Raw genomic sequence first — 26,488 nt, forward strand, 5'->3', positions numbered from 1 at the left:
ATAAACTGGTGTAATTTTCGCCATTTTCAACTCTACAGGTACAATTCCTTGGTCTAGGGAAAGATTATAAATATAAAGTAATGGTTTAATGATATCGGGATAAATTGCTTTTAATATTTTACTGTCAATCATATCATGTCCCGGTGAACAGTCTTTTAAATTGATAATTATATCTCTAATCTCATCCTCGGTAACAGAAGTAAAGTTAAAATCCTCAGACACTAGAAAATTCATGTATTCTAGTGGTCCAAAATGACTAGGTGGAATTTTAGAAGCCAATGTTGGACCTACATCAGAGAAAAAGACATTAAATCTTTTGGCAATTTGTTGCGGATCTGAAACAATAGAATCGTCAATCTTAAATTCATTTGGTAAATGCTTTTTAGAATGTGTTTTATTAAGAATACAGTTAATGGTTCTCCATAAAGAAGATGCATTATTTTTATATTCGACCAATTTCCTATTGTAATAATGGGTTTTTGCTCCTCTTATGACATGATTTAATCTGTTTCTATATTTTTTGAATTGCAATAAATTAAATGGAGTAGGACAAAGAATGTATTTTTTATATAATTTATTTTTGATTTTCATGGACTTTATGATAACTGGAGTTATCCACGGTTTGGACAATTTGCGCTTCAAAGGCACTGATTGGAGAGGAAAACACGAGTTGTAAACCTGAGTAACATTTTTTATAAACAATGAAAAGGCCTTCTGGGTATCTACTTTTTGATAAATTTCACTCCATGATATTTGCCTTACAGCGTGTCTGAAATTTATCAAATTTCTTTCACTAAAAATTCGTCTATATTTAACGTTTTGTATAGGGGGGCAATTTTCAGTCTCATCAGCAGTGATCAAAAATATGGGACAGTGATCAGCCACATCAATGCACAGGACACCGGATTTCATAGTCTTATTATACACATTAGTAAAAAATATTATCTATACGAGTTGCTGAGGTATTAGTCACTCTGGTGGGAACTGGAATCATAGGATTAAAGCTATAAGAAGACATAGTATCAGTAAATTCTTGAATTAACATATTTCCCTGACTATTTTCAATATTAATGTTAAAGTCACCCATTATGTAACAATTTTTCCTTTCATTAGAAATGATGTCCAATACATTTGAGATGTCTGTAATAAATGCAGAGAGGTCACAATTAGGTGGTCTATAGATACATAAAATTATTGCTAATTTAGTTTCTACTGCTACTACTTCCGAAGAAGAATTAAAAAGCTTTTCAAAGTCACATCTTTCTTTATAATGTAGACTAGAATTGATAAACAGAGAAACCCCTCCACCCACCCTTCCCTCTCTACATCTAAAAATATGTTTGTAATCTTCTAAATGAAAATTCCCAGCTGTTTTGTCAGTCAGCCATGTTTCAGTAAGCCCTATCACATTAAAGGTATAATTTAGATTTTCAAGGCAAGTGGATAAACCCTCAATGTTTTTAGATAAACTACGAACATTAATATGAAGGAAAGAAAGATATTTTTCAGTACTAAGAGAATTTGTCAGAGTTTTGAAAGTACTTTCACAATAGTATTCAGAGGTGCCAAAATAATTCTGTTGTAGTTGGAGAATATTATTTTGGTCTGGATCAGGAGAAATCATCATGCATGTGGACTAGATCAAAATAAATTGACATGCATGTAAAATGAGAGGAATTATTTGAGCTTCACTGGTAGTTGCCATCTGATGTTATTGACGGGGTTTAACTATGAGCCGATCATAGCTAATAACAGCAAAGTTTCCCCTCTCTCTGGCCTCCTTCATAGCTGGAAACAGTTCGGCCCTCTTCTTCCTAATGCGATCAGAAAAATCTTCATTAACATAGACACCAGTGTTTTTGAGATGAGCTTTCGCCTTTGTGAGAATAAGTTCTTTGTCCTTGTAACGTAGAAATTTTACAACAATTGGTCTTGGTTTTGTGGTTATTTGCTGTTTCAAGTTTCCAATACGATGAGCTCTTTCAATTTCAATACATTTCGGATCAATTTTAAGCTTGTCATTAAAAAATTCCCTCACCTTCTTCTCAGAGTCTGGCCACGATTCAAATGCGTTATCCTGGGTTAAGCCATCAATTATCAGATTATTTCTGCGACTCTGGTTATCAAGGGAATCAATTTTTAAGGCAAGATCTTTCTCTTCAGAGTTAGTGCACAGTGAGGACAGTTGCTGCAATTGAGATTCAAATGAATCCACCTTCTTCTCCATTGCCCTAAGATCGTCAATTTGAGCTTGGGAGAACTGAAGGCTGGTCTTCACTTCCTGCACATCTTTAATGATCCCATCAATTCTGGTATTTACAGAATCCAGCATTGTTTTTGTAAAAGACAAGAAGCTTGATTCTTGTCTATCGAGCATATTAGTGTAAAATTTCCTTTGTTCTTCCAACATATCTTTCAAAATGTCCATAGTAACAAAGTCTTCTTCATTGTGAAGAGCTTTCTTACTGCTACTTCGTGACATGATTACCTGTTTTGTTGGATTATTGTGGATTGGAGAAAGGCCAGAGGCCTGGCCAGGTGATCCACTCAGGCAAGATCACTCAATAGGAAGAAGGCCCAGGCTGATTAGGATCCGTCAAATATCAGCTCTTTCAAAAACCATCCAGTTCTTTAAGTTCAGTAATCCTGTGTTTCAATAATCAAGGATTCAAGTGTTTCAAGAATTCAATAATCCTGTGTTTGTCGCAAAAAACTTCAGACTTCCACTTACTCTCCACACCAGACTATATGTCACTCTCTTCTGCTTGACAGGCTGGAAAATTGGTTGGGTCTTTCTGGAGCTGTCCTCAATTGGTTTCGGTCTTATTTAACGAATCGTGCCCAGTTTGTTGGCTTGGGTAACTACAAATTAGATACCGTGCCTGTTCGACAGGGAGTTCCTCATGGTTCAGTATTGGGTCCAATATTATTTAACATTTATATGCTTCCACTTGGGCAGATCATTAGGAAACATGGTCTTGGGTATCACTGCTATGCGGATGATACGCAGATTTACATCACCACTAGTCCTGATGTCCATTGCTCATTAATAGCTTTGCGTGGCTGTTTAGCAGAGATCAGTATCTAGATGCATAACAACTTCCTGAAGCTGAACGGCTCCAAAACTGAACTGATGCAGATTGGTACAGTGGCAGCTACTCGTAAGGCCGAGCAGATCAGTTTGATTGTTGATTCCAGTACGGTAATCCCCACTTCACAGGTGCGAAATCTTGGTGTCATTTTTGATCCACAACTATCATTTGAAGCACACATAAAACACATCTCTAAAACTGCATTTTTCCACCTGAGAAACATAGCTCGACTTAGACCTTTTCTCTCTTTTGCAGACACAGAAAGGCTTATACATGCCTTCATAACAACTAGGTTAGATTATTGTAATGCCTTGTTCTCTGGCCTTCCAGCTAAATCGTTGAGCAAGCTTCAGTATATACAAAATTCTGCCGCTCGTGTGCTCACTTGTACTTCTCCTCGTGAACACATTACACCGGTGCTTTCACAATTACACTGGCTTCCCGTAAATGCGAGAACTGATTTTAAAATTCTTATTTTAACATACAAGGCACTTCATGGGACTGCACCTGAGTATCTTTGTGATCTCATCAGTCCTTATATTCCATCACGCTCTCTTCGCTCTAAAAGACTTTATGAACTACTTTACTTCTAAAATAGATACTATTAGAGATAAAATTGCAACCATTCAGCCATCAGCTACAGTATCGAATCAGACAGTGCACTATAGACCCCCTGAGGAACAGTTCCACTCATTCTCTACTATAGGAGAGGAAGAATTGTATAAACTTGGTAAATCATCTAAACCAACAACATGTATGTTAGACCCTATACCATCTAAGCTCCTTAAAGAGGTGCTTCCAGAAGTCATAGATCCTCTTCTGACTATTATTAATTCCTCATTGTCATTAGGATATGTCCCCAAAACCTTCAAACTGGCTGTTATTAAGCCTCTCATCAAAAAACCACAACTTGACCCCAAAGAACTAGTTAATTATAGACCAATCTCGAATCTCCCTTTTCTGTCCAAGATACTAGAAAAGGTGGTATCCTCACAATTATATTCCTTCTTAGAGAAAAATGGTATATGTGAGGATTTCCAGTCAGGATTTAGACTGTATCATAGTACTGAGACTGCTCTCCTTAGAGTTACAAATGATCTGCTCTTATCATCTGATCGTGGGTGTATCTCTCTATTAGTTTTATTGGATCTTAGTGCTGCGTTTGACACAATTGACCATAACATTCTTTTGCATAGACTTGAACGTACTTATATGACCGCCATCAGTTCGTAGCAGTGAATGAAGATGTATCATATCGATCACAAGTGCAGTATGGAGTACCTCAAGGCTCAGTACTAGGGCCGCTACTCTTCACGCTTTATATGTTACCCTTGGGAGATATCATCAGGAAACATGGTGTTAGCTTTCACGGTTATGCTGATGATACTCAGCTCTATATTTCTTCACGGCCCGGTGAAACACACCAATTGGAAAAACTAATGGAATGCATAGTCGATATAAAAAACTGGATGACGAGTAATTTCTTACTGCTAAATTCTGAAAAAACAGAGGTTTTAATTATAGGACCTAAAAACTCTGCTTGTAATAACCTAGAACACTGTTTAAGATTTGATGGTTGCTCTGTCAATTCTTCGTCATCAGTTAGGAACCTAGGTGTGCTATTCGATCGCAATCTTTCCTTAGAAAGCCACGTTTCTATCATTTGTAAAACTGCATTTTTCCATCTCAAAAATATATCTAAATTACGGCCTATGCTCTCAATTTCAAATGCAGAAATGTTAATCCATGCATTTATGACCTCAAGGTTAGATTATTGTTATGCTTTATTGGGTGGTTTTTCTGCACGCTTAGTAAACAAACTACACCTAGTCCAGTGGTTCCCAAACTGGGGGGCGCGCCCCCGAGGTATTGCAGGGGCGGCGCGGCACGGCTACGGATTCCCGGGTTAGTTACAATGCTAGCATAACAGCATGGACAAGTTTGTGACAGCGCTCCCAGCTAAACGCAAACCAGATGATGAATCTTCACCAAATGTAGCAACTTCAAAAGCAAAGACAAGAAAATATGACGAGGCATATCTCGCACTCGGCTTCACCAGCACAACAGTGGGTAAGGAGGAAAGACCACAGTGTGTTGTGTGTCTAAAAATACTAGCTTGCGACAGTCTGAAGCCGAACAAATTAAAACGCCACTTGGAGACAACACATCCCGAGCACAAAGACAAGCCGGTGGAGTTCTTCAGAAAAAAACTCACAGTGTCATGCACAGCAGAGTCGCTTTACTAAAGCAGCATCCCTGCCTGCAAATGCTCAACTCGCATCCTACAAGTTGCCTACAGAGTTGCTCAGTGTAAAAAGCCACACACTATAGCCGAGGAATTAATACTTCCCTCTGCGATCGACATGGTCTCAACTATGATCGACGAAGCCACTGCCAGCAAGCTAAAGGCCATTCCTCTCTCAAACAATACTATCTCAAGGCGTATTTATGATATGTCAAAAGACATAGAAGAGCAGCTAAATGACAAGATACGGGACCGACGCTTTGCTCTGCAGATGGATGAGGCGACTGACAGTAATAAAGACTGCTTATTGATAACATACGTCAGATTCATTGATGCCGATGATTTGAGGGAGGATTTGCTTTTCTGCAAACAAGTGACGAGCAGAGCCACTGCAGACGAACTGTTTAAAATAATTGACACTTACTTGAGAGAGGCCGATCTGAAATGGGAGGACTGTGTGGGGATCTGCACAGACGGGGCTCAGGCCATGGCTGGGAGAAGAGGGGGGCTGCAAGCGCTCATCAAGCGCATCTCCCCTAACGTGCAGTGGACACACTGTATGATACACCGAGAGGCGCTGGCGTCTAAACAGCTGAGTCCCGACCTGCACGATGTTATGACGGATGTCATCACTACAGTGAACTACATTAAAACACGACCTGTCAAAGCACGTATTTTCTCTGCACTGTGTGAGGAAATGGGCTCCGACCACACAGCTGTTCTGTTTCACAGCGAGTCCCGATGGCTGTCACGTGGGAAGGTTTTATCCAGGGTCTTTGAACTGCGGGATGAGATCCCCATCTTTTTGGAGGAGGAGGAAAATAAACTTGCCCACAAGTTTAACAACAACAAGTTCCTCATGAAACTTGCATACCTCAGTGACATGTTTCAAAAACTCAATGAGCTAAATCTGCAGATGCAGGGCAGCAACACACACCTTCCACATCTGGCAGATAAAATCACATCATTCACAAGAAAGCTTGAGATGTGGGAGCAGCGAGTTACAGAGGGAAATATAGACTCGTTTGAGAACCTGAAGTCATTCATTCAGGTCAACAAGCTGCAGAACACAGTGATCCCATGCATGAAAGCTCATATCTCTGCCCTCCAAAAGCATTTCCAGAGGTACTTCCCAGTGCAGGATCCTACACAATATGACTGGATCCGAGACCCCTTCAGTGCAACACCACCTGCCGAATTCAGCACTACAGAGAATGAACAGTTCATTGATGTCACCTCTGATTCAACAATGAGGCTTGAGTTTAAGTCTAAGACACTAGCTGCATTTTGGATTGGAGTGGAGAAAGATTTCCCACTGCTAGGTAAAAGAGCTCTGGCCACACTCCTTCCATTTGCCACGTCTTACCTATGTGAGATAGGTTTTTCTGCTGTGGCCTCCATCAAGACTAAATACAGATCAAAGCTGGACATTGAAAATGAACTAAGAGTAGCAGTCTCACAGCTGCAACCCCGATTTGAGAAGATCTGCAGCATGAAGCAAGCCCACACCAGTCACTGAAAAGATGTGGACATTAAGGTGCAGTTTTTGCAGAGTTAAATGTTCAGGATTTTGTTATTTTCTTCAGAGAGCTGGTAAAGTGTAAAAGGCCACTTTCATGCAGGAATGGAGTTTATAAGAAGATGTGTTGAAAGCCATGAACACCATTACATGGTAAAATTTTATGATACATGATGCAGTGTCACTTTTAATAATTGTGAAGGTGATTTGTCTTTTTTTTTTTTTTAGTTTTGTTCAGGAAGAAGTTGCCATTTTGTATGACTTACAATGTTAAGTAAAGTCCAGTGGAGTTTAGAAACAAAGGATTTGTATGTTTGTGTCAGTGTGGGGGGGCTCGAAAATATTCTTATCTTCAGAAAGGGGGGCCCTGCAGAAAAAGTTTGGGAACCACTGACCTAGTCTAAAATGCAGCAGCAAGAGTTCTTACTAGAACCAAGAAGTATGACCATATTAGCCCGGTCCTGTCAACACTGCACTGGCTCCCTATCAAACATTGTATAGATTTTAAAATATTGCTTATTACTTATAAAGCCCTGAATGGTTTAGCACCTCAGTATTTGAATGAGCTCCTTTTACATTATAATCCTCTACGTCCGCTACGTTCTCAAAATTCAGGCAATTTGATAATACCTAGAATATCAAAATCAACTGCGAGCGGCAGATCCTTTTCCTATTTGGCGCCTAAACTCTGGAATAACCTACCTAACATTGTTCGGGAGGCAGACACACTCTTGCAGTTTAAATCTAGATTAAAGACCCATCTCTTTAACCTGGAATACACATAACATACTAATATGCTTTTAATATCCAAATGCGTTAAAGGATTTTTAGGCTGCATTAATTAGGTAAACCGGAACCGGGAACACTTCCCTTAACACCCTATTTACTTGCTACATCATTAGAAGAATGGCATCTACGCTGATATTTGTCTGTTTCTCTCTTATTCCGAGGTCACCGTGGCCACCAGATCCAGTCTGTGTCCAGATCAGAGGGTCACTGCAGTCACCCGGATCCAGTACGTATCCAGACCAGATGGTGGATCAGCACCTAGAAAGGACCTCTACTGCCCTGAAAGACAGCGGAGACCAGGACAACTAGAGCCCCAGATACAGATCCCCTGTAAAGACCTTGTCTCAGAGGATCACCAGGACAAGACCACAGGAAACAGATGATTCTTCTACACAATCTGACTTTGCTGCAGCCTGGAATTGAACTACTGGTTTCGTCTGGTCAGAGGAGAACTGGCCCCCCAACTGAGCCTGGTTTCTCCCAAGGTTTATTTCTCCATTCTGTCACCGATGGAGTTTTGGTTCCTTGCCGCTGTCGCCTTTGGCTTGCTTAGTTGGGGTCACTTCATCTACAGCGATATCGTTGACTTGATTGCAAATAAATGCACAGACACTATTTAACTGAACAGAGATGACATCACTGAATTCAATGATGAACTGCCTTTAACTATCATTTTGCATTATTGACACACTGTTTTCCTAATGAATGTTGTTCAGTTGCTTTGACGCAATGTATTTTGTTTAAAGCGCTATATAAATAAAGGTGACTTGATTTGACCTCTAAAGACCCCTCTGTCAAGCTCCTGAAGTTTGCAAACAATACAACAGTCATCGGTCTCTTCCTGTACAATGATGAGTCTGCTTACAGACAAGAGAGATTTATCAGCTGTATGGTACAGTCATAACAACCTGGAGCTGAACACGCTCAAAACAGTGGAGATGATAGTGGACTTCAGGAGAAAACCCCCTGCACTTCCAACATCATAGATAGCACTGTGGCTGCAGTGGAGTCATTCAGATTCCTGGGGACCACCATCTCTCATGACCTGAAGTGGGACAATCACATTGACTCCATTGTTAAAAAGGCCCAACAAAGGTTGTATTTCCTTCACCATCTGAGGAAGTTTAACCCCCTGGAGTCTAAGGGTATTTTTGGGGCCTGGAGAAGTTTTGTCATGCCCTGACATTTGTGTTTTTTTCAGTTTCTTATAAATATCTAAATGGGTAAAGTCTAATCTCACTGTAATCAGCACAAACTGGGCTATAATAATATGTGAAATGCATGCATGTACATGATTGTATTTTTGAGAAAAAAAATGTTATGCGTGGTTAGTGAAAAACTAAAAATGTTAAATCACTTGAATAAGACCATAAAACACATACAGAACATTGGTTCCCGGGATTTTTGAGAACTGGAGCTTGTAGCCTAGAATTTTTCTTTCTAAATTATGTGAGAATCATCTTGTTTACTCACTTACAGAAAACAATATATTGATTTAAATTTTCTAAGACACTTTTTGTTGGTAAAAGTCATATGCGAGTAGGCGTCAACTATCATGAATATCATTGTGATTTACACCTGAGAAGACAAAGGCCTGCATAATGAGCTGCATAATGAGCCTTTCAGTCAGCTGTGCCACTATGAGGGAGGAGTTACAAGAAAGAACGTGAGAACAAAATAAATGTATATAATTTTATGTATGTAGTTTATTAAGAATATATTTAATTATCCCACAACATAATTTGGGAAGTCGTGGCCTAATGGTTAGAGAGTCGGACTCCCAATCGAAAGGTTGTGAGTTCGAGTCCCGGGCCGGCAGGAATTGTGGGTGGGGGGAGTGCATGTACAGTTCTCTCTCCACCTTCAATACCACGACTTAGGTGCCCTTGAGCAAGGCATCGAACCCCCAACTGCTCCCCGGGCGCCGCAGCATAAATGGCTGCCCACTGCTCTGGGTGTGTGCTCACAGTGTGTGTGTTCACTGCTCTGTGTGTGTGCATTTCGGATGGGTTAAATGCAGAGCACAAATTCTGAGTATGGGTCACCATACCTGGCTGAATGTCACGTCACTTTCACTTCACTTTTTTAATATCCACTTGGGGGAGCAGTTAAACAGTTTATTAGAACAATCAAAGCTGACTTTCAAACTAATTTTTGGCATCATTACTCCAGTCACACAATCCTTCAGAAATCCTTTTAACAATCTTATTTTCTAAAAAAAAACATTTATTGTTATTATTATTATCATTATTATTAATGTTGAAAAGAGCTGAGAATATTTTTCACGTTTTTTATGGGGAATAAATTGAAAGAACAGCATTGTTTTTACATTTGTTAGTTATCTATTTATTTACATCAAGCTTTTGAATGGTATAGTATTGTATATTGTTATTGAAACTTCATAATGTTTCAATTGATTATACATTTAGTCAAGAATTGTAGTTTGGAAAAAGTCTTTGGAAAAAGTCTAACTAGTAAAATGTTTACACTATATGTGAAAACTAGTACAAGTATATAAATAAATAAAAAGAGACTTACTCATGTTAATGATCTCTGCTGAATAAAGTGCTTCATTATTTTTTTCTGAGGAAATCCATTTCTCAAATCCTCAACCACATCACATCTTTTTGGGGTGATTTATGTCTTCCTCTCATCGCGAAGCAAACGGTAAAATAAAAACTTGAACGCGCGCTTCAGTTTGAATCTGAATTTGAATCTGAATAGAGCGTTCAGCGCGGGGGCGTGGTCACATTAGATATAATGAAGGGAGATGTGAAAAACGCGTTGTTTTCATATGGATTACTTTATCACAGAATATCTTTTCGGCGGCACTTGTTTAGTTTAAAAGTAGACATGTCAAGCTTTCTATAGATATCTCTCCCATGTCTCTTCCTTGAGTATTCACGGAGTTACAGTTCATTTTAATGACGTGTTTGTAAATGAAGATCAGCGCAGACAAAGGCTGCAGACAGCACACCTCGTTTGTTATCTTTATTTTATAAGTGCACAAAGTTTTGTTGTTATTATGTCTGTATCCAAAAAAAGTAGACCCTTTACAGATTCGATTGATGTATTTCTTTTATATGTACGATTAAAACTAAAAGTGTAATTTAAGTTCTTTTCGGGGTTATCAGGAGAAAATGACTCATAACGCATCGACTCCAGAGGGTTTTAACCTGCCACAGGAGATGCTGAAACAGTTCTACTCAGCCGTCACTGAGTCTGTTCTGTGCACTTTAATAACTGTCTGGTTTGGTTCAGCTACAAAATCAGACATCAGAAGACTACAGAGAATGGTTTGGACTGCTGAAAGGACTATTGGTGCTCCTCTACCCACCCTTCAAGAACAATATACATCCAGAGTAAGGAAAGTGGCGCAGAAAATCACTCTGGATCGCTCACATCTAAGTTACCCCCTTTTTGAACTTTTGCCATCTGGCCTGTGCTTCAGAGCCACAAATACCAGGACAGCCAGGCACAGAACAGTTTCTTTCCCCAGGCAATCTACCTCATGAACAGTTAAATGTTCCCCACTTATGCAATAAAAATGTGCAATAACCTTATATATATTTGTTACCACCTCCATCCTAGTACATCGCTGCATCTCATTCTATTAAATTGCATTATCATCTATAGCACAACTGTTCATACAATTTATTTATTTAACAATATTTGACTATTTATATTTATGGAAGGTTTCTTTTTCTTTTTTTTCTGTGTGTTGTTGTTGTCTCTGTGTACTGGAAGCTTATGTCACTAAAACAAATTCCATTTATGCACAAGCATACTTGCCAATAAAGCTCTTTCTGATTCTGAACAATAAGGTACAAAGGTGTACTGTGTCTTTTGAAAAGGTACCGCCCACTGACAGATTTTGTACCTTTTTTATGAGAGTGTATGGATTTAGAAGACATAGATTATGGACATAATCTATGTCATATGGACTACATCTTTCTTTTTTTTGAAGCTTGAATGCTTAATTTCTATTTATTTTTTTGTATGTTGTATGATCCACTTGGACATTTTGATAGATAATGTTTTAGGTCCTATACAAAAAAATACAAATTCTTATGTTTTTTTGGGCTAAAGCAGGCAGTGTGTTTTCCCTGCCCATGAGAGAAAAATATATTGGGGTAGGGACACACGCAGTGTGTTTTCTGCTTGAGAGCAAAGCACGCAGAATCAGCTCTTGAGGGAGTTGACGGCCCGCAATGCGACCGTTTGTTACTGCTTTGTTTCACTCTCAGAAAGCTCTCTTTGAGGAGGGAGCCTTCACTAGCGTTTCTGATGGTGCCGGTCCAGTTTTTGCCGAGGCGAAGCATTGGCTGTGCTCGCGGGTTTCGCTTTCGCTCCCGTTCTCGGGGTTTCGGAAGCCCGCATTGTGGCCCTTCCCCCCAAGGAGACGGGGTCTATCCGTCTGTCTTTCTTTGAGGAGATTGACACGGAGGCCGTCGATGAGCTCGCAGTTGCACAAACATCAGTTGCATAAACATCAGTTGCACAAGCATCAGTTACATAAACATCAGTTGCACAAGCATCAGTTACACAAGCATATTATGACCTAATATTATAACGAGCAGCATTAATGAGGAGTGTAGCTTGCACAATCGGCTCTTGGGAAAAAATAAGGGGGCTGATTGTGCTTCTCCGCTCTCGCAGGGCATGCTCCGAGGAGTGTGTCCGTGCTTGTAATCTTGTGATTCCGGTCCTGCTGTTGCTGAGGCATTGGAGACGGTTCTTCCTATCTCCATTCGCATTACCTAGATCTAGAGCTCGTTTTCAAGGCTCGGAAGCCCGCGCTGCGGTTTCTTCCCCCTCTGACTGTGAACTCACTGTTACAGCTATTTTTCTCTGAGGAGATTAATATTGTTTGTGTGACTAAGCGGCTCTCTCTCAGACTGTGTTAACCCATTTGGTTGTTTGGCTCCATTTAATAATGAGGAATTAAATGAGTTAGATATATAATTTTTGATTCTTGACATGAATCTTACCACGCCAGACCATGTATACTCGTCTAGTTGTTTACCTGCATTTAATTCTGTGGAATTAAATTCAGTATTTATCTGACTATGAGAAGTTAGATATATCACTTCAAAATGAATTGTATCACAAGCCAGACCATGTTTACTCGTCTGATTGTTTGATGGTATTTAATTCTGAGGAATATAATGCTATTTATCTCACTTCGAGAAGTTAGATATACAGGAGCTCATGCAAAAAATTTGAGTAAGAGCACATGCCTCTCTTCCTCTGAGGAGGTTGAGGTGGTCAGCAGGGGCTGCTGGCCAGAGCATTCCCAAACTATGGTGTTCCAGCTCCTCATTCTGGGTGTGTCACTTCTCGTCCTCTGCAGAGTCTAGAGTCAGAACGGCGCTCCCAGGCCGAAGGCTTCTAGCGGAAAGTGGTTCTGAACCTGCATCCTGCCAAGTGTGATTCATTGGGTCCTGCCCCTGGTCAATTTCCTCTGGTCAATCAAGTCTTCCTAGCAGACGACGTGGGTCTAAGGGCCGTCATTTTAATAGGAGACTTCAGCTTTGAGAGTCCTGATGCTGTGGCTCAGGACCTCGGAGGGCAGGCCCCTATAGGGAAGAGCGGTGTACAACGCATTAAATGGTGCCCGTCTCTCCTCAGGTCTCCTGGAGATCGATCTGCCAACCCTGCCAGTGTTCCAGGGCACAGCGGTCTCCGGCGAGCGCTTCTCTCAGTTACTGCCTGGAAACGTAGCAGTGCTTAGAGGCTTGTGACCTCCACAGAGGTCTCTTGAGCAGCTAGTTCAGGTGTCCCCTGCTGGTTCTGATTACACCAGAGATCAGTCTCGAGAGACTGGTTCCCTTAGTAGACCATTTAGCTGTATGAAAACTACTGCCAAACATGTCTCAGTGGGTCCTGCACACTGTAGTGAGAGGCCACAGAATCCAGTTCGGTTCTCCTCTGCCTCAATTCAACAGGGCTTTTTCCACCCTGGTGGACCCCGAGCAGGCTCTGGTAATGGAACAGAAGTAGACACCCTCTGAGGACGGAGACCATCGAGGTGGTCCCTCCTCCAGCCAGTACTTCACCGTTCCGAGGAAGGATAAAGGGTTGCGTCCTATTTTAGATCTGCGTCTTTTGAACCGCTCAGTCAGGGGACTGAAATTCAGCATGCTCGCACTAAAAGCAGACAGGTTGCATCTCAGATCAAGTCTGAGGATTTATCGGCATCGAGATGTCATTCTCGCTCACACGAAAGACCTGGGGTTAAGACTTAATGCCACGAAAGGTGTTCTTTCTCCAGTACAGAGAACCACTTATCTGGGCATGGTGTGGTATTCGACCATGGTGCAGGCACAGATGTCTCCTGTTCAGATCGAGTTCAGATCCTCACTGCAGTCACGAGAGTAAGAGGAGACCGGTCACTCACTGTCAAGCAGTTTTAGACTGCTGGGTCTGATGGCAGCTGCGTCCAATGTGATACCTTTTGGCCTGCTGTACATGTCAATGTCAATGTCAATGTCACCTTTATTTATATAGCGCTTTAAACAAAATACATTGCGTCAAAGCAACTGAACAACATTCATTAGGAAAACAGTGTCAATAATGCAAAAATGATAGTTAAAGGCAGTTCATCATTGGATTCAGTTATGTCATCTCTGTTCAGTTAAATAGTGTCTGTGCATTTATTTGCAATCAAGTCAACGATATCGCTGTAGATGAAGTGTCCCCAACTAAGCAAGCCAGAGGCAACAGCGGCAAGGAACCGAAACTCCATCGGTGACAGAATGGAGAAAAAAACCTTGGGAGAAACCAGGCTAAGTTGGGGGGCCAGTTCTCCTCTGACCAGACGAAACCAGTAGTTCAATTCCAGGCTGCAGCAAAGTCAGATTATGCAGAAGAATCATCTGTTTCCTGTGGTCTTGTCCTGGTGCTCCTCTGAGACAAGGTCTTTACAGGGGATCTGTATCTGGGGCTCTAGTTGTCCTGGTCTCCACTGTCTTTCAGGGATGTAGAGGTCCTTTCTAGGTGCTGATCCAGCATCTGGTCTGGATACGTACTGGATCCGGGTGACTGCAGTGACCCTTTGATCTGGACACAGACTGGATCTGGTGGCCACGTTGACCGCTGGACAAGAGAGAAACAAATATTAGCGTAGATGCCATTCTTCTAATGATGTAGCAAGTACATAGGGTGTTATGGGAAGTGTTTCCGGTTCCGGTTTACCTAATTAATGCAGCCTAAAAATCCTTTAACGGATTTGGATAATAAAAGCATATTAGTATGTTATGTGTATGCAAGGTTAAAGATATGGGTCTTTAATCTAGATTTAAACTGCAAGAGTGTGTCTGCCTCCCGAACAATGTTAGGTAGGTTATTCCAGAGTTTGGGCGCCAAATAGGAAAAGGATCTGCCGCCTGCAGTTGATTTTGATATTCTAGGTATTATCAAATTGCCTGAGTTTTGAGAACGTAGCGGACGTAGAGAATTATAATGTAAAAGGAGCTCATTCAAATACTGAGGTGCTAAACCATTCAGGGCTTTATAAGTAATAAGCAATATTTTAAAATCTATGCGATGCTTGATAGGGAGCCAGTGCAGTGTTGACAGGACCGGGCTAATATGGTCATACTTCCTGATTTCTAGTAAGAACTCTTGCTGCTGCATTTTGGACTAGCTGTAGTTTGTTTACTAAGCGTGCAGAACAACCACCCAATAAAGCATTACAATAATCTAACCTTGAGGTCATAAATGCATGGATTAACATTTCTGCATTTGACATTGAGAGCATAGGCCGTAATCTAGGTATATTTTTGAGATGGAAAAATGCAGTTTTACAAATACTAGAAACGTGGCTTTCTAAGTAAAGATTGCGATCAAATAGCACACCTAAGTTCCTAAATGATGACGAAGAATTGACAGAGCAACCATCAAGTCTTAGACAGTGTTCTAGTTTATTACAAGCAGAGTTTTTAGGTCCTATAATTAACACCTCTGTTTTTTCAGAATTTAGCAGTAAGAAATTACTCGTCATCCAGTTTTTTATATCGACTATGCAATCCATTAGTTTTTCAAATTGGTGTGTTTCACCGGGCTGCGAAGAAATATAGAGCTGAGTATCATCAGCATAACAGTGAAAGCTAACACCATGTTTCCTGATGATATCTCCCAAGGGTAACATATAAAGCGTGAAGAGTAGCGGCCCTAGTACTGAGCCTTGAGGTACTCCATACTGCACTTGTGATCGACTACATGAGACCCCTACAGTGGTGGCTCAAGACCAAGGGGTTCTACCTGAGGGGTAACCTGCTTCACATGCTCAAGGTCACGCGGAGGTCCTACGTGCCTTAGACATGTGGAGGAGATCTTGTTTCTTGTCTCAAGGCCCGGTGCTTGGAGCGGTCATGTGTGGCCTCCCTGTCTGCGGTCTGTGGAGTGCCTGCCATCTGACATGGCATATCAACTGCTCGAAGATGCTTCGAGTACTACATTACTTTGGTGCACACCGACAACACAGCAGTGGTCTCTTACATCAACCACCAAGGGGTCTGTGCTCACACAGGTTGTACAAACTAGCATAGCAGATCTTTGTGTGGTCCCAGGGCAAACTCCATACTGGAACATCACTTTTTGGTAAACAACTCGTTGTGCACTGACGCGGAAGTGATCTCTAACTCCTGTTCACCGGTCCTTGAACAGCTTACCATCAAATGTCAACCATTTTACGCACCACGAGAATTTCCATCAGTTTTACTCACTGCAGTATACATACCTCCCCAAACTAACACCAAGGCAGCTTTGGATGAGCTCTGTGACGCTGTCATAAGGGGTGTGAGGCTGCATCCGCAAGCTCTCTCCATAGTAGCCGGGGACTTTAATCATTGTAATTTGAAGTCAGTGCTACCGAAATATTATCAACACGTCAGCTGTGTAACCAGAGGCAACAAAACTCTTGACCACTGTTATTCAACCATCAAGGGAGCTTATAAATCTATCCCCCGGCTGCACTTTGGGAAATCAGATCATTCCTCTGTACTACTGCTCCCCATGTACAAGCAAGAGATAAAAAGGGAGAAACCCACTGTGAGGACAGTACAGCGCTGGACTGCTGAAGGTGAGCTTATGTTGCAAGATTGTTTCGATTCTATGACTGGTCAGTTTTTAGTGATTCTGCTACCTTGCATGAGTACACTGAAGCAGTTATGGATTATGTTATATTCTGTGTGGACAGTTGTATTCCCACACGTATTTTCGATGTTTATCCTAATGAAAAACCGTGGGTAAACAAAAATGTTTGCGCGAAATTGCATGAGAGGACAGTTGCTTTTAAATCCGGGGATGATGCTCGTTACAAGATCGCGAGATACCAGCTTAGGAATGCAATTAAATCTGCTAAAAAACTACATCGGGAGAAGTCAGAGCGATATTGTTCTGAAGGGGACTCTAGGCATGTTTGGCAAGGCCTACAAGTGGTCACCAGCTATAAGGCCAAACCTAGCAGCATCATAACAAGCTCTGCTTCTTTCCCAAATGACTTGAACAACTTTTATGCTCGTTTTGAATGCGCTGCTGAGGCATTGACGCGGGGAGCATCTCCAACTGGGGATGTGCATGTTAAAGTACCTTCATATGGGAACACACACACAGACATATCATCTCCCGATGGGGTTACCCTTGGCAGTCAAGCATATCAGGTCTCAGTTGCCGATACTTGTAAAGTTTTTAAAGCTGTGAAAATTGGGAAGCTGCTGGGCCTGATGGCATTACTCCGCGTGTCTTAAGAACATGTTGTAGTCAACTTGCATCTGTTTTTACTGATATCTTTAACCTGTCACTCTCTTTTTGTATGGTTCCGAATTGTTTTAAAAAATCAATAATAATTCCTGTGCCTAAGAAAACAACTGCCACCTGTATTAATGATTTTAGACCTGTAGCCTTGACTTGAGGACTTTCTAACAGGCCGTTCTCAGACAGATAGAGTAGGCACTTCATACTCAGCCCCAATAGTGTTAAATACCGGAGCACCTCAAGGTTGCTGTCTTAGTCCTTTATTATATACTCTGTATACTTATGACTGTATTGCAAAATATCCCACAAATAGTATTGTGAAATTTGCAGACGATAGTGGAAGTGGTAGGACTTATTGACAGCAATAATGAAACTGCCTATAAGGATGAGGTGAGTAATTTGATCATGTGGTGCCGAAGAAATAATCTGTCCCTGAATGTGGAGAAAACTAAGGAGGTCATCATAGATTTTAGAAGAAATAAACCCACACATACACCTGTCTTCATCAATAACTCTGCAGTTGAAATTGTTAATACTTTTAAGTTTTTAGGCATTCATATTTCAGACTCCCTTTCATGGTCTTTCCACATCACCTGTGCCATTAAGAAGGCACACCAGAGGCTTTACTTCTTGAGGTGTCTTAAGAAATATGTTATGTCACTAAATATTTACATTTTTTTTTACTGTTGTACAATTGAGAGTATACTGACAGGTAATATTACAGTGTGGTTTGGAAGAGCAACTTGAATGGGTGAATTGAATCTTCTGACAAAGGTGGTTAAAACTGCATCAAAAATTATTGGGGTTCCACTGGAATCACTACAGGATATTTATTGGAAACGCAGCACTGGGAAGGCACTGAGTATTATACAGGATGTTAGTCATCTGGCACATAGTCTCTTCTCCCAACTCCCATCAGGGAGATGTTGGAAGAGCATCCCAACACGTACGTCACATTTTAGGGACAGTTTTATCCACAGGCTGTAAGGCTACTGAACGATAGTGTAAGAGAAAGGAGGGCTGAGGTTTGAGCGTATGTATTTAAATTTATTTTTATTCTATTCTATATTATTTTATTTATTGACTGGTGCTGAGAGAGTGCTAAGGCACATTGTATTTCATTGCTGTGGTACTCTGTATGAATATGCATATGACAATAAAACTGAAACTTGAAACTTGAACTCTTGTCAAGTCAAGTCTGCTTTATTGTCAATTCTTCCACATGTACAGTACATACATACAGAGAATCAAAATTGCGTTACTCTCAGACCCCCGGTGCAAACAGATAACACTAACAGTAGACCCTAAAAATCTAGATCAAATATAAAATATAAGATAAAACTATACAATAAGGGAATATAAAAAAGACATATAATAAAAATAAAAATAAAGTTCAATAAAGCAGCGCAAGGTACATGGCAGATAGAGTGCAAACCAGTGAACTGAACAAACAGTGCAGATACAAAGAGTTCAGTGGTGCCTGGGGCAGAAGAGGGATGGGGGGGGGGCAAGTTTGGGAGTGAGTTCAGCTTCCTGACAGCCTGATGAATGAAGCTGTCCTTCAGTCTGCTGGTCCTGGCCTGGAGACTCAGCAGTCTCCTCCCTGATGGCAGCAGACTGAAGAAGCTGTGTGATGGGTGGGTGGGATCACCTGCAATGCAGAGAGGGCTTTGCGGGTGAGACGGGTTCCATAAATGTCCTGAAGGGAGGGGACAGAGGAAACAATGATCTTTTCAGCTGCTCTCACTATGCGTTGCAGAGTCTTCCGGCAGGACGCGTTGCAGGCGCCATACCACACAGTGATGCAGCTAGTCAGGATGCTCTCGATGGTGCCTCTGTAGAAGGTGCACCTGATGGGGGGCGGGGCTCTGGCTCTCCTCAGTTTGCGGAGGAAGTAGAGACGCTGTTGTGAGTTCTTGGCCAGTGCTGCAGTGTTGTCGGTCCAGGAGAGGTCCTCTGTGATGTGCACATCCAGGAATTTGGTGCTGCTCACTCTCTCCACAGTCGCACCATTGATGGTCAGAAGAGCATGCTGATTGTGCGCTCTCCTGAAGTCAACAACAATCTCCTTCGTCTTCTCCACGTTCAGAGAGAGAGTTGTCACTGCACCACCCGGCCAGGCGGCTCACCTCGCTCCTGTAGTTTGTCTCATCCTTGTTGCTAATGAGACCCACCACAGTTGTGTCATCCGCAAACTTAATGAAGATGTCGGAGTTGTGTGACGGTGTGCAGTCGTGGGTCAGCAGAGTGAAGAGGAGGGGGCTCAGCACACATCCTTGGGGGGCCCCAGTGTTCAGTGTGATGGTGCTGGATGTGTTGCTGCCTATCCGTACTGCCTGAGGTCTGAAAGTCTGAAAGTCCAACAGCCAGTTGCACAGTGAAGTGTTGAGCCCCAGCTCGACCAGTTTGTGAATGAGCTGTTGAGGGATGATTGTGTTGAATGCTGAACTGAAGTCTATGAACAGCATTCTGATGTATAAGTCCTTTTTTGTCTAGATGTGTGAGTGCTGAGTGGACGGCAGTGGCGATGGCATCATCGGTCAACCGGTTGGACCGATATGCAAACTTGAAGGGATCCATGGACGGGGGGAGGGAAGACTTGATGTGGTTCATGACTAGCCATTCAAAGCACTTCACGAGGATAGGAGTAAGTGCAATAGGATGGTAGTCATTGAAGCAGGACAGCGGTGGCTTCTTCGGGACTGGAATGATGGTGGTAGTTTTGAAACATGTGGGAACAACAGCCTGACTAAGTGAGATGTTGAAAATGTCTGTGAAGACATCAGTGAGTTCTGCTGCACATTCTCTCAGTACACACCAAGGAATGTTGTCAGGACCCGGAGCTTTGCGTGCATTGATCCTGCTGAAGAGCAATCCATGCTGAGGGCAGTTCACATTCCTGGGTATCTGAATATGGGAGCAGACATCCTGTAGAGGCAGGGGCCGAGGCCCGGGGAATGGAGGCATCACCCCGAGGTGGTGAAGCAGATATGGAGAATATTTAGTCAGGTGGATCTGTTTGAGACACAGGTGACATCGCACTGTCCCCTTTGGTTTTCTCTGACTCCTCCGGCTCCACTGGGGCTGGATGCCATGGTGCAGATGTGGCCGAGGCTTCATTTGTACACTCTTCCCCCGATCGTTCTGCTCCCAGGAGTTCTGCTGAGAGTACGCCAGGACGGGGTCTGTCTTCTATTAGTAGCCCCGTTCTGGCCGGGCCAAGTATGTTTCTCAAATCTGATTTCTCTTCTCGACGGAGCTCCATGGGAGGTTCCCATCAGGAGAGATCTCCTCTAACAGGTGGAGGGTGCACCCCTGCATGGAGCTTGGAGGCTGTTGGTGTGGTCTCTCAGGAGGCACAACTCTTAGATTCCGGTCCCTCAACCGAGGTTGTTGAGACCATTCTTGGTGATACCACCAGCTTAACGCAGTTAACTGCCCAGTTGGTACAGTTCTGGAGTTCCTGCAGGCCCTTCTCTCCGCAGGGTTGAACCACTCCACCCTGAAGGTCTATGTGGCGGCCATGGTGGCCTACCGGGCCCCTATCGGTGGCCAGTCAGTGGGCATACACCCTCTGATTACATGTTTCCTCCATGGTGCGCTGAGGCTGAGGCCTCCAGACAGAAGAGGCTTGCTAAGTGGTTGATCAGGATGCTATCCTAAAACCTTGAGTCCTCTGATCTCCCCTCACCATTGGGAACCAAGGCTCACTTGACCCAAAGTATGGCGGCCTCCAAGGCCTTATTATCAGGTGTGTCAATACAGGACATCTGCAATGCAGCTGGATGGTCCACGACCCTCACATTTGTCAGATTTTATGGTTTAGATCTGTGAGCCACTCCCAGCTCTTCTTTATCTTGCCTTAGCTGTGCTCCTTGTGTACACACTAGGCAGGAACTTGCAAGTCTGGCAGCGCGGGCATTCTCGTTCCCATAGCGTTTTCAGATGCAGCTTGAGTTCCTGAAGGGGAACGTCCCATGTTACATATGTAACCATGGTTCCCTGAAGGGAACGAGATGCTGCGTCTCAAGGCCATACTTCCGGCATCCCTGCCAGAGTTCGCTTCATTCCTAGAAGCTGACACTCATTCCACCTCACATGCTTTTATAGCTTCCTGGTCACTACATCACCCGCCTATGACATCATGCCCATTCATGAGACTGATTACACATATTATACAGAGCTGGTCATGCTGAAGGGCATTCCCATAGCATTTCGGATGCAGCGTCTCGTTCCCTTCGGTTACATATATAACCTGGGATGTTTCTCCCAAGGTTTTTTCTCCATTCTGTCACCGAAGGAGTTTTAGTTCCTTGCCGCTCTCGCCTCTGGCTTGCTTAGTTGGGGACACTTCATTTACAGCGATATCGTTGACTTGATTGCAAATAAATGCACAGATACTATTTTAACTGAAGTGAGATGATGACATCACTAAATTCAATGATGAACTGCCTTTAACTATCATTTTGCATTATTGGCACACTCTTTTCCTAATTAATGTTGTTCATTTGCTTTGACAATCTTTTTTGTTTAAAGCACTACATAAATAAAGGTGACTTGACTTTACAGGCACTTATTGTTAATAATATTGTTACTCTTTTGTTAGTTTGACTGCATCTGCTGTCCTCATTTTTAAGCTGTTTTGGATAAAAGCATCTGCTAAATGATTAAATAACGAATTTAATGTAAATATGAGAATTCGCATTTTTGGATGAATTTTGAACTAAAAATTAAAATTCTGTCATCATTTACGACACAAGACTGAATAAACTTGATTTTTGTGTGATCCAAATCTTAAAGGCCTTTTTAAAAAATGTGTTACTTTGGTCCTCCTTGTCTGCTCATCACGACAATGTTCTGATGGCTTCCTAACCTCTGAGAAGGTTTGTGTCCCACAGAAAGAGATACTCCCAAAGAGCCCTATGATGCACAGGGACATTAAAACCCATAGCGTTGTCATTCACAGTGTTCAACCGTTTACGTACAAACAAGACTCTATTGTCATTAATTGCACCTCCTGAGACAAGGCTGTGTTTAATGTCTGGTCTGGTTGCTTACACTGGGCCCACCAGCGGCCTGGTCCATGTACACAGTGGATTACAGAAATAAAAAACACGTATTTACAACCAAATCAAACAGCTTATGCAACAGGACCCCTAACTGTTAAAGGGTTAGTTCACCCAGATAGCAAATTTATGTAATTAATAACTTACCCTGATGTGGTTTCAAACCCGTAAAACCTCCGTTTATCTTTGGAACACAGTTTAAGATATTTTAGATTTAATCCGAGAGCTCTTAGTCCCTCCATTGAAGCTGTGTGAACGGTATACTGTCCATGTCCAGAAAGGTAAGAAAAACGTCATCAAAGTAGTCCATGTGACATCAGAGGGTCAGTTAGAATTTTTTGAAGCATCGAAAATACATTTTGGTCCAAAAATATCAAAAACGACGACTTTATTCAGCATTTTCTTCTCTTCCGTGTCTGCTGTGAGAGAGAGTTCAAAACAAAGCAGCTGGATATCCGGTTCGTGAACGAATCATTCAGTTCACCAAATCGAACTGAATCGTTTTAAACGGTTCGCATCTCTAATACGCATTAATCCACAAATGTCTTAAGCTGTTAACTTTTTTTTAATGTGGCTGACACTCCCTCTGAGTTCAAACAAACCAATATCCCGGAGTAATGCATGCACTCAAACAGTACACTGACTGAACTGCTGTGAAGAGAGAACTGAAAATGAACACCGAGCCGAGCCAGATAGCGAACAATAGACTGACTCGTTTACGAGTGAAGAACCGGTTGCATCGGCTTTCGGATCACCAGTAATTCTTTCGGACAGTTCGATTCAATAAACCGGTTGAAGAAAACGGTTCACCGGTTCTTTTGCGCTCAACGTATAATGGCGTCATTTGCGATGATTGCCCTTGATACAAGTCTTTGGTTTACCCGCGCTCATAACACTAGCACAGAATCAGCTCTTAATCAATCACCAAAAGAATCAGTTCAGTTCAGACACCCTGTGTGTCAGTCTGCTTCACGCTGAATCACACATGCGCATTATCATCCGCTCCTCGGTTCACGAATCGGATGCGTCTGACAGAAACGGTTCTTGACTCGTGAATGAGTCAATGTTTTGTTCGTTATCTGGCTCGGCTCAGTGTTCATCTTCAGTTCTCTCTTCACAGCAGTTCAGTCAGTGTACTGTTTGAGTACATGAATTACTATTGGTTACCGGGGTATTGGTTTGTTTGAACTCAGAGGGAGTGTCAGCCACATTAAAAAAGTTAACAGTTTAAGTCATTTGTGGATTAATGCGTATTAGAGATGCGAACCATTTAAAACGATTCAGTTCGATTTGGTGAACTGAATGATTCGTTCGCGAACCGGATATCCAGACTGCTTTGATTTGAACTCTCTCTCACAACAGACACGGAAGAGAAGACAATGCTGAATAAAGTGGTCGTTTTTGCTATTTTTGGACCAAAATGTATTTTCAATGCTTCAAAAAATTCTAACTGACCCTCTGATGTCACATGGACTACTTTGATGATGTTTTTCTTACCTTTCTGGACATGGACAGTATACGGTACACACAGCTTCAATGGAGGGACTGAGGGCTCTCGGACTAAATCTAAAATATCTTAAACTGTGTTCCAAAGATAAACGGAGGTCTTACGGGTTTGAAACAACATGAGGGTAAGTTATTAATTACATAAATTTGCTATCTGGGTGAACTAACCCTTTAAGCAGCAACAACAGGCATGATTTAAAGCATGGTTTTAAACAGTTCCGCTCATTCTCTGCTATAGGACAGGAAGAATTGTATAAACTTGTTAAATCATCTAAACCAACAACATGTATGTTAGACCCTATACCATTTAAGCTACTAAAAGAGGTGCTTTCAGAAGTTACAGATCCTCTTCTGAATATTATTAATTTATCACCGACTGATTGTCCCAAAAACCTTTAAACGTGCCTTTATTAAGCCTCTCATTAAAAAAAAAAAACACAACTTGATCTTGGAGAGTTCATTAATTACAGACTGATCTCAAATTTCCCTTTTCTGTCAGAAAAATTGTATATATGAGGATTTCCAGTCAGGATTTAAATCTTATCATAGTTACATTTAGTTACAAATGACCTGCTCTTATCATCTGATCGCGGTTGTATCTCTCTATTAGTGCTACTATTATAATTTTTCCAGCTGTTGAACGATAAAAACATTGACATCCAACCAGAATCAATCCTACATTAACAAGAAGGAAAATTTAAAGCGGCAGATGAGCTTGTGCTTGGAATAAACAGACAACATCGTCCGCTGGTGTAGATGCTAATATAGTTATCTTTATAGTTATAGTTTATGGTGTGAACGGGCCTTAACACTTGATGGCTGTGCTGTCAATTCTTTGTCATCAATCAGGAACCTAGGTGTGCTATTTGAAAGTAACCTTTATTTTAAAAGTTATGTTTCTAGTATTTGTAAAACTGCATTTTTCCATTTTAGAATATATCTAAATTATGACCTATGCTCTCAAAGTCAATTGCAGAAATTATATTTAATGCGTTCATGACCACAAGGTTTCCCATAAAACCTGATGTACTTATTTGAATGAGCTCCTATTGCATTATAGTCCTCTATGTCCACTGTGTTCTCAAAACTCTGGCAAATTTTATAATGCCTAGAATTTCAAAATCAACTGCAGACGGCAGATCCTTTTCCTATTTAGTGCCAAAACCGTGGAATAACCTACCTAACACTGTTCAGGAGGCAGACACACTCTTTAACCTGACACTAACACATTTCTAATATTCAAATCTTTTTTTATTTTTTTAGGCTGCATTACTAAGGACAACCGGAACTGGGCACAATTCCCATAGTGTGATAGTGGATCAGCACCTAGAGATGACCTGATTGACCTCTACAGCCCTATATTCAGTGGAGACCAGGACAACTAGATGTGCCCTGGAGACAGATCCCTTATGAAGACCTTGTCTCCTAGACGGCCAACGGGACAAGACCACGGGAACCAGATGAGTCTTCTGCACTATGTGACCTGTGTTGCAGCCTGAAATTAAACTGCTGGTTTCGTCTGACCAGAAGAGAACTGGCCCCACAACTGAGCCTGGTTTCTCCTAAGGTTTTTTCTCCATTCTGTCACCGATGGGAGTTTTGGTTCCTTGCCACTATTGCCTTTGGCTTTCTTAGTTAGGGACACAGTTTCTGGCAACATTGTTGACTTGACTGCACAGACACTATTTGAAACGAACTGAACAGAGCTGGACAATGACATCACCAATCAACAATGTCCTCTTGCATTATCAGCACACATTTCTCCTGTTTAACACTGTAAAGCTGCTTTGACACAATCTGTATTGTATAAAGCACTATACAAATAAATGTGACTTGACTTTTCATTGTTTTTTTTTTCAAACATACTCACCTGGACTTGGTGTATGGCTACAGATGCCCAGGCCAGATTTGATGTTGCAACCTAAAAACAGGGCACACTAAGCTTAAGACACAATACATACTTCATAGTTCTGTGTACCTCACCTGACAGCTGAATATATACAAAGACTGCATACAATTACACATTCTTTATTATTGCTAATTACTACATACGTAGAGAGATGGGTAAATCTGGTCCTAGTGGGCCATTGTCCTGCAAAGTTAGGACATTATTGCACGAATACAAATCAATGAATTCATTTAACACAATTTTAACAGTGCATGTGTATTACGAAGTGCCTTGCTGCTAAGTGTACATTAGTTGTTCACTCATTATTCATTACCGAGGCGCATTATGAATGAGTGCACTCGATGGCATCAGCTACAGTTTTGGACATCACTACAAATTGCTTCCTGCACTAATGGTGTTTTTGGACATAACCTAAGTCTTGAATATTACAGGCAGGTGTTTTTGCTAAACTCTCCAGGACAGTGGGGGAAGAAGTCATCGAAACTATGAAATAACACAAACAGAATTATTAAGGTTCAGTGTCTATAGTTAATATTGTAGCAATGCATAAAACCCAGTTCATACAGAAGTCACTTTCAAAACAAAGTGACTTCTGTGTTGGTC

General features: G+C 41.7%; 2 protein-coding genes across 2 annotated transcripts in view; both read right to left on the minus strand.

The window, feature by feature from the left end:
• The window catches only part of LOC132110970 (cAMP and cAMP-inhibited cGMP 3',5'-cyclic phosphodiesterase 10A-like), a 192,685-nt gene that overhangs the window by 43,954 nt on the left and 122,243 nt on the right, over positions 1 to 26,488 (minus strand). Inside the window, exon 8 of the mRNA XM_059518121.1 lies at positions 25,847 to 25,897. Coding sequence (XP_059374104.1) covers positions 25,847 to 25,897 — 51 coding nt within the window. The remainder of the gene's footprint in view (positions 1 to 25,846; positions 25,898 to 26,488) is intronic.
• Positions 1 to 26,488, minus strand: part of LOC132110972 (vesicle transport protein SFT2A-like) — a 277,590-nt gene that overhangs the window by 32,615 nt on the left and 218,487 nt on the right. The gene's annotated exons all lie outside the window — the stretch shown is intronic.

Source organism: Carassius carassius, chromosome 30, assembly GCF_963082965.1.
Source record: "Carassius carassius chromosome 30, fCarCar2.1, whole genome shotgun sequence".
NCBI lineage: Eukaryota > Metazoa > Chordata > Actinopteri > Cypriniformes > Cyprinidae > Carassius > Carassius carassius.